The sequence below is a fragment of the Lepidochelys kempii genome, chromosome 1, assembly GCF_965140265.1.
Source record: "Lepidochelys kempii isolate rLepKem1 chromosome 1, rLepKem1.hap2, whole genome shotgun sequence".
NCBI classification, from domain to species: Eukaryota; Metazoa; Chordata; order Testudines; family Cheloniidae; genus Lepidochelys; species Lepidochelys kempii.
In genome coordinates this window covers 152,974,631-152,992,582 of record NC_133256.1, presented here as the reverse complement: position 1 = coordinate 152,992,582, position 17,952 = coordinate 152,974,631, and the positions used below count along the sequence as shown (strand labels likewise).

General features: G+C 40.4%; 1 protein-coding gene across 17 annotated transcripts in view; it reads left to right on the top strand.

Annotated features, from left to right (window-relative positions):
- CASK (calcium/calmodulin dependent serine protein kinase) overlaps window positions 1–17,952 on the top strand; it is a 425,127-nt gene that overhangs the window by 267,553 nt on the left and 139,622 nt on the right. For 15 of the 17 annotated variants that reach the window (XM_073358759.1, XM_073358793.1, XM_073358785.1 and 12 more), the window contains exons 7-9: window positions 11,448–11,623; window positions 13,295–13,417; window positions 15,720–15,803. The exons of 1 other annotated variant lie outside the window; for it this stretch is intronic. In XM_073358759.1, coding sequence (XP_073214860.1) covers window positions 11,448–11,623; window positions 13,295–13,417; window positions 15,720–15,803 — 383 coding nt within the window. Of the gene's footprint in view, window positions 1–1,038; window positions 1,140–11,447; window positions 11,624–13,294; window positions 13,418–15,719; window positions 15,804–17,952 lie in introns of those variants that run through there. One more of the 17 variants, XM_073358815.1, reaches the window with a different exon arrangement.

Genomic DNA, 17,952 nt, shown 5'->3' with positions numbered 1-17,952 from the left:
GGCTTTGGGGACAGTCTGAGAAGTCCTGAATATTGATGGATTCCCATCCATATATAATTATATTCTTGGTGGGGCTAAATGCTCTAAATTAACTTGCTAGAAGTTTCAGAACATTTTATTTTATTTCCACACAGACTAGATTTTTAGTAGCTATTTGCTCTACATTATAATGTTCAAATTATGTGGCACGCTGTTCCTTACATTTTGTAAGGACAAGTTAGTATTGTAAACGCACAATTCCTTCATTTATCCCCAAAGTTTTCTTCTTTTCACCGAGATAGTGCGTTAACCCACTGTATGCTGAGAAGTCTACATAAACTAGATTTTAGGAGGAAAATAAAAATATACTTTGACAGTGCTTTGACTCTGACAGACTTTGTTTTTTATTCAAAAGATACAAGTTGCCAAAAGCTCATTTCTGCACCTAGGTGGATTTCAGAGTGCATATTGCAGACCTGTGTGGCTAAACAAAAGTCTATTCGCGAATTAATTAAGGATCAGTTTACTGTCTCTATAGCAGTTTCGTGGGCAAAGAAGGCCCGTGCATCAGTTGTTGTAACTTATCTGGATACCATGTGATCTTTGCTTTTATACATTTTCTGGACCCTACAGTCTAGATGTCCAGTTGATACATCTTTCAAATTAAGGTTTCTTCAAGCAATAGTTTCAACTGAAATTGAATAGTATTTTTTTCATTATCTAGTCATCTTCCTCGCACCTGCTTTAAAAGTTTCTATTGTCTGGAATAATGTGGAAAGGAATTAGAGGTAGTAAAATTTGACCAATCTGATCTAGTTTGTGTGATTCCTTTATTCCTTCCACATTATTCTAGACATCCCACTCTTTTTGGAATTCCTTAATTTAAAAACATTTTACTCTATTATGAGAGGTCGGATGGTGATGTTTATTAGTACCTCACATTTTTTTTCCCTAAAAATTATTTGTTCCAGTTGTTTCCTTATACATCGTTCAGACACTACTGGTGTTGAAAGAATCTCCTACTGATATCTTGGTCATCAGTCCCCTGCCTTAGGGATGACAAAATCTGATTGGGTCTCTATATATACTCTTCTTGTGGAAAGCATAACCCTATTGTCTGGAATAATACGGAAAGAGTCATAGAAACTAAATGATCAAAGGTAAGTCAAAATTTATCTTTAGCACTTGTGAATGGTTTTAAGATTGGCAACACTGGAGACTGAAGCTCTCTGTTTATCTACAGAACACACAAAGAAAATTATCAATTGTGCAAGCTTTCTCATACTACATTGCAATGTGCCTCAGAACTGATTGATCTGGAAGGCTCCCCTTTAATGGTGAGAGGGTATAAGTCTCCATATCTATTCAGACTTTGCATTCTTTGCTGAAACAGGCAACATAAGATCATTTTGTGATTTGGATATTTGTCAACAGGAGATTGGACAGACTACCATCATATTCAGCACATGCCACTGAAGAGCCTTCAGATGGTAATGACCTTCAGTTACTGATCTGATTTGACCTAGATCAAATTAGAGTGTGGCCTAGAAGCACAAAGCTATGTTATCCATTTTAGTCTTCCAGATCGTCCAGGCCCCCAAATATTTTCTTAGTTGTAGGGTATATAATGCTGCCAACTGTCCTGGAACACTCTGATTAAAAATTATATCATCTGTGCTCTAATATCATGGACTTTACAGGGAATCCATAATTCTGAATTTCCTCACTTTGATCTCAGTACTAATGTTCTAAAGTGGTGTTTTTGCTAGTTTAGTGTCTTTTTAACAGCAGTCCAAATTGCAGTTTCACCCTTTTGTCTGAGTAAAGGGGTCTCCATAGACTTGCTTGCATTAAATATCAACTAAGTTATGTATAGCACAACTAACCTTTAGGGTTACCGGGTTATTTATATACCAAGGCACTGAGAACTCCTTACATTCTTCTTTTTTACAATTGTTTTTAAAAAATTAAAATAAAAAACATTTTCTTATGTTTATTTCCTGGATGTGACGAATAATGAAAAATACAATAAAATACCATGTTTTTCTTAACATTTACGTCAGGTCATTGGGAAAAAATGGAGGGAGGGCTTAGTCTGGTTATTGGATGAAAGAGTTCCTTGTGTAGCAGAAGGAAGAAAGGGGTGTTATCTGGTGTCTACAAAGGAACAAGGACTCCTGAGGGCCTAAGAGACTGTTTCATTTAGAGAGGAAACAGGAAGGACCCTAGTGTGAAGATTGTTTTATTGGAAAAAAATCCTTCTGTATTAGAGTATATAAAACCAAAAATTATTTTATTTAAAGGTGTGATATTTGGAAAGGGACTTGTTTACTACATAGGCAACCTTCTTTCTCCAGAGCTATTAAATGTAAACTATAAGTGTGATATCACCAGAAAAGGAGCTGCAGCATTTTACCATATTAAATATGGGGCCTCGCTGACTTAAAAAAAAGAAGTTAGCAAATATCTTAAGTGTATTGAAGTGTCCTTTACCCTTTTTAGCACATAACCTTTGAAGTTTCAACTTTAACAGGTGTTTTGCATGGTATACAGTTTTTTTAAATCTGCTTTGCTGACATAGCAGCAATACTGTGAGGCAATGTCGAAGACCTAACTTCGGAAACATAACCTCAGTTTCATTTCCTCATCTGATGAGGACAAAAACAACTGTAACCTCATGGGGAAAATGCAAGTTGCCCACCACACACAATTTTAACTCTGTTACATACAGTTGCTAAAGTTCATGTTATTTTTTTCCTGCCTTCCAGCTTAAATGTCACAGTCAATCAAGTTGCTATTTGTTTTGTGTGTGTTCTTAAGTACAGGGTGAAGTATGTAATCCTAAAACAGGTATAGGGTCCCTAGATTCTTGAAGGCTCTTCAACCAAAACAGTTTTCTGAAACGAATAGAGATTTGTTTTATGCACTGGGGGCTTTCTCCTGGCTGCTCTGGTTCCTTGTCAGGTCAGCAATGACATGAGCTTCTACAATAGCCAATGTTATGAGCTGCTCAGGGATGCAGTCTTTTCTGTCAAGTTCTAAAATTAATGTATGTAGCTCCCATTTCAATGAAAATCTTTTTCTTTCTGTTTTATGTAAATACATAGTACTTACCTAACATCTTTCATCCAGTTACCTCAAAGTGCTGAACAAAATAATTCACAATATCCCTGTATAATAGGGAATTACTGATGTGCCCATTGTGAAGATGAGGAAACTGAGACATTGAGCATTATGACTTTGTACAAAGCCACATAGCAGGTCAGCAAAAACAGGGTAGGGAATAAAACCCGATAAGTCTGACTACTTGTCTACTACTTGACTACTGCTGCCTATGCTGAAAGCTCATAACTTCATTTGAGGTCACTTGTTAATACTGAAATTAATATGAGCAAAATGGGTGGGTACTACACTTTAAAAAAAACCCTTGCATATCATGGTTGCAGCTGCAGTTCTGACAACTGTAAAGTTTTACATGTGTTTTATATTTGTCTTGCTTGTTGTTATGCAGTAGCTGTGTATTTTTTGTACATACTAACTATAATTAGGAAGACAAGGGGGCCATTTAGAAACTGTTACCCAAGCATTGGAACACTTCCTTCAGAAAAAATAAGGAAGCTAATTAGTACATCAGTTTCAAGTCCATTCTCAAAATGTTTCTAGATAATCATTTCTGGTTTTGGTCATATTTTTTGTAGTGCTAAGTATATTGATCAGAATATGTAAATAGCTTTGGGAATTTTTGGTTTAGGGTGTTTGAGCATTAACCAGTAATAAACTTAAATATATTGTTTGGTTAAGTGGAAAAAATGCTGAAAGAATATATACTAGTACTTTCTTGTAATTGCAGGATACTGTTGAATATTTTTATGAGTTCATAATTAAAGAAACGTAAAAGATTAATTTTGATATTGAGAATATACGAACAGGGCTGGCCTTACCATGAGGCAAACTGAGGCGGCCGCCTCAGGTGCCAGACTGTGGGGTGGAGGGCCACTAGGACCCAAAATGTATGCTGGGGCATATGTAGTCTCTCTGCTCTAGATGCACAGAGATGGTGGAGTGCTGTGCTGGAGGAAGGAGGGCACGAGACAGGCAGGCAGGAGAAAAGGTGAGAGGGAATAACAGAAAGCAGCAGGAGCTGCAGGGAGAGAGAGGAGGAGGAGCCTCTTATGTACCTCTCTAGCACCCCCAGGAGCCTGGACTGATTAACACCAGCTTGTCAGAGAGCTTCCTGTTTCCTGCTGCTTCCCTGGACCCCCTTGAGGAGAACAGGCAGTCAACTGAAGTAGTAGGAGCAGGTTAGGCCCTTAAGACACTGATATTTTCCCTCACTCAGGCCCCGCTACCAGCCTGCTTATTTGTCCCCTTCAACTGAGTGTTGAGAGCCACTATAGCTGTCACAGAACAGCAGTCATGAGTGAAAGAAGAAAACGCCCCTCTGGGGCAGCATTCAAAAAAAGAAAGAAAGAAAAAGAAACTTTTCTATCTAAGCACGAAGGAGCTCTCCTGAGATACATAGACACAAATGTTCACGGTGAGCCTTCCGGCCCCAGTGAGGATGTGAGTGGTGAGGAGATGCCTGATCTTCCAGTTAGTCAGAGTGCAGGTGACCTGGCAGCTACTGCAGCATCCATATCTCCATCTCAGATGGATGTAACCATGCACATTCCTGAAGAAAAGTGTAGATAAGAGAGGAGTGTGGTGGAGGTGCAAGAAACAGCTGCTGCTAAGTTTAGTTCCTTAAGTCTAGATGATCCAGGACTGTGGGCCAACTTGAGCAGTAGCCTGAGGGACTTCCTTGTACTGCATGGGCCACAGCAAGTGAAAAACTTCATGTTCCCCAAAGACAATGAAAATAGAAGTTTCCATCCAATACATTACTGAAATCCCCAATGGTGACAAAGTGGAGAGGCCATGGCTTTATGTACTCAAAAACCCAGAATGCTGCATACTGTTTTTGTTGCAAACTCTTCCAGTCTACTGTTTCAGCCACATTGGGTTCTACAGGAACAAAGGACTGGAAAAATTTGGCTAGAAATCTGGCATGCCAGGAGAAGGCAGCAAATCACCAGAGAGCATTCCATAGGTAGAAAGAGCTTGAGATGAGACTAAAGTTAAAGGCCACCATAGATGTTAGCATCAAGAGAAGATTGCATCAGAGTCTCTTTACTGGCAAAATGTTCTGAAAAAGCTCATTGCGAGAATGCTTGCTACCCAAAACCTAGCACTGCGTGGCACTTCAGGTCAGCTGTATGTGCCAAACTATGGAAACTTCCTTAAAATTGTGGAGCTGATGGCTGAGTTTGATGCTGTGCTCCAGGAGCATTTAAGAAGAGTCACCACCCAAGAAATGTACACACACCACTACCTTGGAAAAACAATTCAAAATGAGACCATTACAGTTACTGACAACAAAAGTCAAACAGAAGATTGTGGCAGATCTGAAGGCAGCAAGATATTACTCTGTTGTTCTGGTCTGCACACCTGACATCAGCCATATGGAACAAATGACTTAAATGGTGCATTTTGTAACAACAACAGAACCTAGTGAAAATGTCCCTGCAATGGTGACTGTCAGAGAATTTTCTAGAATTTATTGACATTGATGATACTACAGGAGCTGGTATGACAAATGTGCTTCTTAGAAAGCTGGAAGATACGGGAATTGCGACAGCTGACATGAGAGGTCAGGGCTACGATAATGGTGCTAACGTGAGAGGAAAGAACAGAGGAGTGCAGACACAGATTTGAGAGTTAAACCCTTGAGCTTTTTTTGTCCCATGCAGTTCTCATTTATTGAACTTGGTGGTCAGTGATGCAGCATCAGCTTCTAGTGAGGCTGCTGAATTTTTTAATGTAATTCAAAGCATCTATGTATTTTTCTCTGCATCAACTCATCGATGGCAAATTTTGAATCAACATCTGGGAACATCCTCTCTGACACTGAAACCACTTAGTGCTACATGATGGGAAAGTCGAATGGTGGCGATAAAGCCTATCAAACACCAGATGGGGAAGATAGATGATGCCATAGTTGCTATTATGGAGGATAAAGCTATGACAGGAACTGTTCTTGGGAGAACAGTGGCAGAGGGAAGTGGAATCACCAGAAACATACATAGCTTCAAATTTCTGTGTAGCTTAGTGTTGTGACATGACATCCCGTTTGGAATAAATGTTGTAAGCAAGAAACTCCAAGGTGTTGACTTTGATATATCTGGAGCAATGGAACAACTGGACAAAACAAAGTCATACCTACAGTCTTATCGGTCAGATGAGGGATTTCAAAACGTTCTGAAGAGTGCACAGAAGTTGGCAGAGGAACATCACACTGAAGCTATTTTCCCACCCATTCAAGAATACAACAGTCACCAAAGAAGAAGACATTTTGATTACGAGGCATGGGATAATCCCATAAGAGACCCCAAACAACCATTCAAAGTTGAATTCTTTAACCAGGTGCTAGATTGTGCAATACAGTCAGTTGAAGAACGTTTCATGCAGCTCAAGGAACACAGCAGTATATTTGGGATGTTGTAGGATATTCCAAAACTCTTCACTATACCTGAAGAAAACCTACACCAGCAATGCAGGGCACCAGAGACAGTGTTGACGCGTGATGACATGCATGATATTGATGCGAGTGATTTAGGTGATGAACTGAAAGTCCTTTCAAGATACATTTCAGCAGGATCAACTCCAAAGGCTGTTCTGGAATATATGTGCACAAATAAGATGACTACCCTCTTTCCAAATGCTTTTGTTGCTCTGCACATACTTCTAACGCTTCCTGTAACAGTTGCCAGTGGAGAACGCAGCTTCTCCAAGCTAAAGTTAATAAAAACACATCTACGCTCCACAATGAGACAGGAGAGGCTGGTCGGCCTTGCAATCATCTTAATAGAGCATGAGCTGGCCCAGACTGTGGACCTTCAGCAGGAAGCAGTTCAAATCTTTGCAACCAAGAAGGCACGGAAAGCACCCCTTTGATTATTCAAACAGCTAAAAATGTCAGTGTTTACTGTGCAGACAAGAAAAGTTACATTTGCTGTTCAGGCATTTGAAAGTTAAGTGTTAATTAAAATTTTTGAACAAGGCATTTTAAGTTGTTAGTTCTCCTTTACTGGGGTAGGTAGCAGAGCAGTACCATGAGAGGAGTAGAACAGGAAGAAGTCAGAATTGAGACCTTTCAAAGTTTTGGCCCAAGCGAGGGGGCATGGGAGCATCATTTGAGCTCCCTGCCTCAGGTGCCAAAATGATGTGCGCCGGCCCTGTATACAAATGAATTGACTTTATTAACCTAAAACAAAATGAGACAAAAAAATCAGGCTGTATCTTTCAACTTCCATGTTGCTCGGCCTCCTTTCTCCCCTCAGAGTCAGTATCAATGTCAAAAACAGACCAAAAAACCCCAGAAAATGCCTAGACTTTATAGAGGCCATCATCAACTCAGTCAGATCACAAGCCTACCAACCAAGGGACAGGTTCCAGACTCCACAAGAACTCAAACTCATGTAGCCAAGAGTCCTTTAGTCATGGCCTGGACTAGCCTATTCCTCCTGGGCCTCATTTTCTCATCATGTCAGACAACACCACGACTGTTGGCTACATCAACAAACGGGGGCACAAAGTTGAAGGCTCAAAGCAGAGGAGGTTACTTACTCTAACTAGAGGTTCTTCTACATGTTTTCCACTTCCCGCCCTCCTTCCCCTCTGTTGTGGATCTGTTGGATTTGTGGTGGAGAAGGAATTGGAGGTGCAGTCAGTCTGACCCACACTTTATCACCTTGTATGAAACCATGAGTCAGGGAGCATGCACGGATCAGTGGACACTACTTTCAAATTCTCCGGCTCTGGACACATGGTGCGCATGCATAAAGCTCTCAGAGGCCTATAGATAGGGATCACAAATGTCTAAGAACCTCCAGTTACACGTAAGTAACCTCCTCATCCAAGTAGCTCTACCATTAAGCTGAAGGAGACTCTCCTATAAGCAGTGATACTACTAGCATCGATATCCTCTACATGGATCTGTAGGCACTCAGTGGAAAAAACCATATGATTGTAAGCAACTTGGTAAGCTTGGATTCCATAAATGCCCCACCTCAGAGGCTTGTAGGGGCAGTGTGCTGGAAGAGAAGCTGAGCCCTGATTAGGGGGCGGGGCTTCTCTGACTAGGGGTCCGATAAAGGTAGCCAGCCAGTCAGGCAGCGGCACAGACAGCTGCAGTGGCACAGGAGCCAGCAAACAGAGCTGTAAACAGGGGAGTTTGAGCGGGAGTTCTGTTGGAGGAGTTTGGGGGAAGACTAAGAGCCAGGCAAAGGAACAGACAGGCTAGTGAAGGGAGTGTGTGGTGTTCTGGTTGTGTTTTCGTGCTCACTGGCGGTTTGTTTTGCTGTGGGTGTGTATTTTGGTTTGGTTTGTGTTCCCTAGACTAACAGGACTTAAGTGGGAAGGCGATGACAGACACAGAGGCAGCAGTGGTAGTGACCCAAGTAGCGGAAGACACAATGAAAATGACTGGATGTAGAAGCTGTGGCATGTACATGATCCTGGAGGGGGTACACGAAAAGAATTTTGTCTGCATGAAGTGCCGCCTGATAGAGCTAATGGAAGAGAAGATCCTAGGATTGGAGATGCAGGTGGAGACTCTGGATGAGTTTAGAAGGGGGTTTGAGCAGATGATGGAGCAAAGACATGAGGAGGCTGAAGGGAAAAGCTCAGAGTTGCAGATGGAAGCAGGACCGAAGAACTCTGAGGGGATACTGCTGGGTGAGGAAAGAGGACAGTGGAAGCATATGACTAAGAGAACCAGGCAGAGGAAAAGACAGGGCAGTGAAGGAGAAATAGAGCTCAGGAACAGGTTTGCGGAGTTGGAAAATGAAGAAGGGGCACAGCAGGTGGTCACTGAAGGTGAGAGGGCAAGGAAAAAGAGAAGAGCAGATAGTCCTACTGGAAGAGGGCAAGAGTCAATGGAGATAACACCAAACATGAGCCCCCGGAGGATACAGGATGGGTTGCAGAGGATTGCAAGGGGCAATGGAAATCGAGAGGACTTTCGGCCAGATGGAAAAGGAGATAAACTGGAGAATCACTCCATCGCCAGGACAAGGCAGGTCTACGAGATTGGGGACTCATTGCTGAGAAGAATAGACAGGCCTGTACAAGAGCTGATCCAGAGAACAGAAGGGTGTGCTGTCTGCTGGGTTCTAAGATACGGGATGTGGACCTGCGGCCGAAGAGGATCCTAACTGGAGCGGGAAAGAATCCATTGATTATCCTTCATGTGGGAACAAATGATACAGATAGATTCTTGCTGGAACGTATCCAGGGAGACTATGCCAGGCTGGGGAAGACGCTAAAGGAAATTGAGGCTCAGGTGATCTTCAGTGGGATTCTGCCTGTTCCTAGAGAAGGGCAACAAAGGTGTGACAAGATTATGACTATCAACAGATGGCTCAGGCAGTGGTGCTATGAGGAGGGCTTTGGAATGTTTGGCCACTGGGAAGCATTCATGGACAGAGGAGTGTTCTCTCGAGATGGACTTCACCTGAGTAAGGAGGGAAATAGACTTCTAGGATAGAGGATGGCACAACTGATCAAGAGAGCTTTAAACTAGGAATTCGGGGGAGATGGTTGGAGATGTCCAGGTAATCTCCATGCCAATTATTCTTTTTGAGAGAGAAGAAAATGAAGTAAGAAAGGATACAACCATGGGTAGGAGAATGGATATAAGGCAGAAGGGCAGTGTACATATCAATCTAATAGGTAATATTGGCGGTAGAATGTCTGTGCCCAATCGGGTAAAGAATGTGAGTGAAGCCAAATGGCAAAAATTAAGATGTGAGGAGCCTAGATAACAAAATGGAGAAACTAGAGCTACTGGTGCAGGAAGTGAAACCAGATATTATAGGGATAACAGACACATGGTGGAATAGTCGTCATGACTGGACTACGGGTATTGAAGGGTATGTGCTGTTTACGAAAGACAGAAATAAAGGCAAAGGTGGTGGAGTAGCACTGTATATCAATGATGAGGTAGATTGTAAAGAAATAAGAAGTGATGGAATGGATAAGACAGAGTCTGTGTGGACAAAAATCACACTGGGGAAGAAAGCTACTAGAGCCTGCCCTGGGATAGTGCCTGGGGTGTGCTATAGACCGCCGGGATCCTATGTGGATATGGAGAGAGACCTCTTTAATGTTTTTAAAGAAGTAAATACTAATGGGAATTGTGTGATCATGGGAGACTTTAACTTCCCAGATATAGACTGGAGGACAAGTGCTAGTAATAATAATAGGGCTCAGATTTTCCTGGATACGATAGATGATGGATTCCTTCACCAAGTAGTTGCTGAACCGACAAGAGAGGATGCCATTTTAGATTTGGTTTTGGTGAGCAGTGAGGTTCGAGTGATCATGAGCTAATTCAGTTCAAACTAAATGGAAGGATAAACAAAAATAGATCTGTGACTAGGATTTTTTATTTCAAAAAGGCTAACTTTAAAAAATTAAGGAAATTAGTTAGGGAAGTGGATTGGATTGAAAAACTTATGGATTTAAAGGCAGAGGAGCCCTAGAAGTACTTCAAGTCAAAGTTGCAGAAACTATCAGAAGTCTTCATATTACAAAGAATTTGCGGTTCTTCTGTAGTTCCTTTGCAACAGGGACCATTTGGGGATGAATGTACAGAGAGCGATAAAATGCATTTTATTACATTTGTTCAGTTTAACACATCAGTTAGTAATTGAGCAAAAGTAATCCTAAGAAAAAAGATTGCTTTTACTCCCTTGAAAGTTCAAGGGCATTGATCATAAAAATAATTGTTTTCATGGTCCTCTGTTTAATCACTGGTTCAAAACCTGCCCCCAAAACATTAACATCTGATGTGAGTTTGTGTTGTAAGTATAATTCTTCAAGGACAATGTCCACACCATAAAAACATTAGGCACTGTTTGATACCCTTCAGCGAAAAGGATATGGAACCTGAACAGCCACCTCAGCTCTAGAGGTGACTTCTTCAAATCAAAGTTAAGAAACGTTGGTAAAGCATTTGGGGGGAAGTGTCTTCCGTTGTACCTGTTCTGTGGATAAATAGAGAGTCTTGCTCTCCATGGCTGTCAAATACTTGTTATACAGCACATTTCACCCAAGGATCTCAGAGCTTTTTAAAATAACCTTTAATTACATGACATCTTTTGGAAGGTAGGTAAATATTTTACCCAATTTATTGATGGGTAAACCAAGGAGCAGAGAAATTAGTGACTACTCCATTCTGACACATTTCACAAATACTGAATATAGAATAGGAAAATATTGTCTTTAAAAAAAAGTTTAATCCGTGAATAAAACTTTCCATTATAACTGTTTTTCTGTTTAATGCAGATTAATTTCTTTCCTTTTCACTTTTATTTTCATGTTTGAAACACATCACTTTACTCAGTTTTGTTTGTATTTCCATTTAGGACGTGTAGGAACACCTCATTTTATGGCCCCAGAAGTAGTAAAAAGAGAACCCTATGGGAAGCCTGTAGATGTTTGGGGTTGTGGAGTGATCCTTTTTATTCTACTAAGTGGTTGTCTGCCTTTTTATGGAACCAAGGAAAGATTATTTGAAGGCATTATTAAAGGAAAATATAAGGTAAATGACAGTGTGCATGATTACTTTTTCACTGAGGTAAAACACTGCTGTAAACATTTCTGGAAGTTGCTTTCTATATTTTGGCTGCTAATTAGCCTGACTGAAATTTGCAAAATTCCACAAGACAAACAGCTCTCTATGTGCAAATAGAGATAATTATATCATTATTGATCCATTTTTCCATGGAGTATATGTTTAACAGTCTCTGCCATTTAGATTACCGTATCATTTATCTAGATTAAGCAGCTAACGTAATATCAAATTGGACCCTGATCTTACAGTGAGTTCAGGGAGACTACTTACATGCATATGTGTTTTTGTGATTAGGGCCTCAGTGTGTACTATATGTTCTGTGTTATCTGTATGACTGATATATACATAAACTCTTATATGTATTCCTCCATTTTATGAAATTTCTCACATTTGTTTGTAGTTCTAAATGCTAAATGTGATAGCTAAAGAATGAACTCATTAATTTAGTTAAAATATTTGTGGTTATCTTAGTGTACAAATGGTATCATACTTTTGTTGTATTACACTGTATAGTAAACTATGAAAGAACTGATTACTTACTAAGGAGCTACTGGTAATTGATAACAAACTACAGTGTCTGAGGACAAACCTGTTTCATAACACTTTCCAAAATCATGGAGTCATTATGAGGAAGGAGTTAAAGCCCTTTCATTTCATTTCTTCTTCTTTGCATACATCAAAATCACACCTTTCGTACATTAGCAAAGTGGTAAGAATATTGCCCAAAATCTTGCTAAAGCTTGATGGTCCTATAATATGTAGTATTCTTTTTATTAATTGACCAGGGTATGTCTACTCTGCAGCTGGGAGCCTCAGGGGAAAAAAATGCTTTACAACAACAGTAAGATGCTTAATGGAGCGTGCCTATATTGGTAATCCTCTCTTCTTGAACAGCTGAAGGCACAAAGCTGGTCACACTTGAAATGTGTGATTATACTATACATCACATTGTATGTTGTTGCTTGCTTAGTGTGGTTCTACTCTGAAACTGATTCTAAAAGTGACATCGAAGTGCACATTTGTTTGTCTCAATGATTTCCATATCATATGTGCTCTCAATTCTGGATTAAATTCTACCCTTGCAAGGAAATAGCGAAAGGTCTCCTGAAACCTTTAAACCTTACACTGGCCTTGTGGAAGAAGCAGTTGTCCACAAGGTCCTCTGCATTCCTAAGAACCACAGAGTGGGAGGGGTCATGGAACCCTTTTATTCAGATCCAGCAGCTCAACACTTCACTGTGGTGTAGAATGGCTGCACTGCAGCTCATAAACTTGTCCTTTCATCCATTTCATTTCTACAGACAAAGCCTGATTACTTTTGCTTTGTACAGGGAAGGTGAATTTGATCTGTAGGGAACATTACATGCAAAAAAAGTAGGTAGGAAAATGGGTACCGTATTACCAGTTGTATAATCCTCGAGCACTGTACGTAATGTTTTAGTTTTCACATACTAACATATATCTATACTTTTTTAAATGGTGCACAAGTCTTATGTGTACATTCATAGGAATAAAATATTGACAATAGTACCAATGTCGTGTAACCTTATACCTTAGTTGCTCATTGTACAGAATAACTGTATCCTGTAATGTTGTACTCTGTCACTTGCTTTAATTTTTTTCTTCACTTACAATCAGATGAATCCCAGGCAGTGGAGCCATATCTCTGAAAGTGCCAAAGATCTGGTACGCCGCATGCTTATGCTGGACCCAGCTGAAAGGATAACCGTTTATGAGGCACTGAATCATCCTTGGCTGAAGGTAAATAAAGCCAACAACATAACATCTCAAAAATTCATATCCTTAAAAACATGGAGTTGATTTTTTGCTCTTCAAATTAGCCATCAAGTTACAGAAACATTTAGATGTGCTTAAGTGCTTTACTGGATTGGGGCCTGAGTGCTCGACACCTTGCAGGATTGAGCCCCCATATGTGCCTCAAGAGGACTGTAGGATGTAGAGTAGTGCTGTGTGGAAGATGATTTGGGGAGCATTCCCACCTCGTGCTGTGGCCCTCCTGGAGTCCAGATGATAGAATCCTATGTGAATTTTAGAAGCTTTATCTTCCATCTCTTCCTCCTTCCCCTGCAGGTGACCTGAGAAGGCTCAGCAGCTGCTTTTATCAGCCTTCTGGTATGAAAAAAAATATTTTTCCACTGAGAACCCTTGCTAGTGATAGGAGTTACATTTTGAAGCCTCTCTCTACAAAGAAAGGTGGGAGTTTGGGGAGAATGTAAGCAGAGCTCTCCAGCAGTCCCTAGGATGTCCTGTGCTAAACTCACCAGAGCTGGAGGTCCGTAGCAGTATTCCGCATTCAGAAGTTAATAAATTTTGGTTCTGGGCATTGATACTAGTTAGAATCTGGTTAACAAAGTTTTATTTCTCTCTTGCTTTCTATTTTGTGTTTTATTTTCTGTATTGTGGCCAAAGGAAAGTTAGACTTTTTGAACTGTAGTGAATGCCTCTGTCATTAGGGTGTCATAGCTGAGAAGCTTTATTGTCCAAATCCCTGCAAATTTTGCAGAAAAATGTAACCTTGGCTCTACCTAGTGCTAACCTGCACATTTTGAGGCTGATCTAACTTTATTTTTTGACCTTAAAGTCAGGTGAGAGGTTTGGGCAGGTAAGAAGAGGCAAAATTGCATTTGTAATAGATACTTCCAAACATAATCCTGAAGTGGCTATTGGCATTCCCTAATTCAGTCTTCTCATATATCTGCCTTACTAAGCTAAACTCAGCTTTCCTTTCCTGAGTCAAAATTACATTAATCACATACAGCCATGAGTCATTGGCAGCATGCAATATACACAGATTATTAGTATGAATGTGGTAGTGAATGTCATTTGTGGTAGATGATGCTATCATATGGCTCTCCAGAGTGTATTTTTTAATTAATATAAATGTTTTACAGAGCCACTACATCTGTTTTCCTTATATTAAAGCTGAAGTGTAATATTGTATGGTGATATATTCAAATATTCTTTGATAACTTAATAGTAATGAAGAAAGGAGTCTGCAGTTACACAAGCCATTCTAAATATAATCAGTTAATACTAATATAATTATTTGTATATTTAAATGTTGAAATGACCAACATCTTAAAGCTACGTTAGTGTACTAAAATTTTAACCAATTAATCTTAAAACTGAAAGAGATCAATAAGATTGTCTCTCCACTCCTTTCAGTAATACCTACAATTAAATGGCTTTAAATTGCCGAGATGCTCAAGTATTCAAATTGTGTTGTGTGTTTAAGAATGTTGTTAACAAGAATGGGGAGCAGCAAACATACCTGCAATAATTGCATTATTTCTGACTTTGCATCAGATATGTTTTTTAAGACTCTGCCTTTTAGGAGTTATAATCTCTGGTATTGAATAGATTGCATAATTTTTTTTCATATTGTGTGTTTTCTTTTTGTTGCTGTCGAAAACTTACTAAGTACAGAAAGTAAAAATCCAGTTTAAGTGAAGCAGCTCACATTGGGGGTTCCATGTTGTTTAACCTGAATTCTTTTGTAATTTGCGAATTTAGGAAAAACTCTTACCCGGCAATTTACAGAATCTGTTCTATTAATGTTCTACCAACTGACCATAGGTTTCAGCCACAGAAAGTGACAACACAACACCTGCCTTTCCCCCATTCTGGAATCCAACCATCTTGATTTCTATAAGAAATTTCCTTAATGTTTACATCCGGGGTTGGCAACCTTTGGCACACAGCCCATCAGGGTAATCCACTGGCGGGCCATGAGACATTTTGTCTACATTGACCATTCGCAGGCATGGCCCCCAGCAGCTCCTATGGGCCAGGAACGGCGAACTGTAGCCCATGGAAGCTGCGGAGGGCCATGCTTGCGAACAGTCAATGTAAACAAAATGTCTTGCGGCCCGCTAGCGGATTACCCTGATGGGCCGCATGCCGAAGGTTGCCGACCCCTGGTTTACATCAGTGTAATCAAATCCTAAGTTGCTGTGTGATAGTATAGTATCTAATGCATATCTTGGCCAATTTTTAATGTTTTTTGTCAGAGCGAAGTTTGAGTATTTTTTTATTATTGTAGGAGAGGGATCGCTATGCATACAAGATTCATCTTCCAGAAACAGTAGAGCAACTGAGGAAATTCAATGCAAGAAGGAAACTAAAGGTAAAAGGAATCTGACATTAAGACAGATATAATTGCATTACCTTAAATTTTATATGGTTTTCTTTTGGAATTTTGAAAATATTAGAAAAGAAATCTAGTACCTAATTCTATGTGAAAGAACTTTGTTATTAAGTGTCATAGGGCTTGTTTATATGGTGCGACAGAGCACACCAGGAAGATATAAATAGTAAAGCACTCTAAAGTGTTGCGCTCTAACTACCCCTTAGACTCTGCTGACATGGTCTACAAGGTACCTAGTGCATGTTGATACAGTCCCAAACACGTGCACTAGGAACCTTTTAGAGCACATCAGTGGGATCTACACAGGGCAGTTAGAGCAGCACACTTGAGTGCTATACTATTTACACCCTTTGGTGTGCATTTCTGCACCGTATAGACAAGCCATGTAGACTTTTAATACGAGTCAAGAGTTCTATGTATTTTTTAAAATTGTAAAGATTTAAAGTTGAAATAGATATTTAGAAAAAGGAAAAGGAGGACTTGTGGCACCTTAGAGACTAACCAATTTATTTGAGCATGAGCTTTCGTGAGCTACAGGTCGCTTATGCTCAAATAAATTGGTTAGTCTCTAAGGTGCCACAAGTACTCCTTTTCTTTTTGCGAATACAGATTAACACGGCTGTTACTCTGAAACTAGATATTTAGAATGGATTAGTTTGCTGCTGTGTCATGCTGCAGACACTCGTCCCCTCCATTTAGTCTCTTGGTTTCATTGAGTTTTTATAGTCTGAAATATCTAGAATTATGAGGTCAGGAATCTTAATTAGTCTAATGATCATTGATTAATTACCTTGAATATAAGATGTCTTAGTTAGATTGTCTTGTCATGCATTGACCTAAATGAGATTTTGGGACAAACTCAAACCAAATGCACTATAGTTGAAATATGAGGCAAATCTCAAGCTGCAGAAATAGGGTTTCTTTACAAAAGTATTCTTTTCACAGGTGATCATTGCTAGAAGGTTGCATTGTTTCCACTCTGTATGGTTATGGTAGCCTCACAACATTCCCCCTCCATCACCCGTAATGCTGCTGTCTGTATTAGATCCCCACTATAATTGCTGTTCCTATGGTGCATGCACTTGGCACCAGACTAGCATTCTGCAGACATTTCTAGAATACATCCTTTGAGGTTGTGATTATAAGGATTTGGAGTGGAGCACTTATTTACTGAGCCAGAGTCTGCAACCATCTGTTCTTGATTCTTTGCAATTGGAGAAAGTGTGTCTTTTCTGTGACTGGGAGGGAGGGAGACTACTGGTTTTTTTCCTAAAAGGTTCTAAATATAATTTCTAAAATGTGAAAAATATTCTTGCGGCCTGTTTTTGCTTCTTTAGAGAATAGCCAGTTTGTACATTTTTGAGTCACTCCTGTGCTACGGCATAATTTAATTCCTAGTGCTTAGTTTCATCTATGTTGTTCTGTTTTTTGTAATCAGTTATGTCAACAAAGGATAAACATTCCACTGGCTTCACCAGTCATCAAATATGGAGGGCCACCATAAGATGTTCATAAAGGACAATTATGATTTTCTTTTCTTTTCTGGGGGTAGGTTATAGCTCTTTGCAAAGGGGTATTCTTAAGAATGTTCCCTCAGCCTTTAGTTATATATAGGAGCAGTTTCCAACTACACCTCTACCGCGATATAACGCGATCCGATATAACACGAATTCGGATATAATGCGGTAAAGCAAAAATGGTTTTCTGTCTCGTCTTCAACATTGGTTCTCAAACTGGGGGTAGCGACCCGGTTATGTGGGGGGTCGCGAGCCCCGACCCCAGAGCGTGGCTGCACCTTGCGAGCTCTGACCCTTGCGCCAGGCTGTAAGCCCCAACCATGACGCATGGCTGCGAGTCCCGACCCCTGTGTGGAGCTGCGGGGCTACGATCCCTGACCCCAGAGCGCAGCTATGAGTCCCAACCCCAACCCCTGTGCCAGGCTGTGAGCCCCGACCCCAGCAGGGACGTGCAGCTGCAAGCCCCGACCCCAGTGCCGGGCTGTGAGCCCCGACAGGGACGCGCGGCTGCGAGCCCCTACCCCGGGCTTGATGTGAAGGACAACATCAGATGCACCCTTTCTAAAACAACGCCAAGAATAAAACTTCTTTTGTCAAATACCGTATTAATA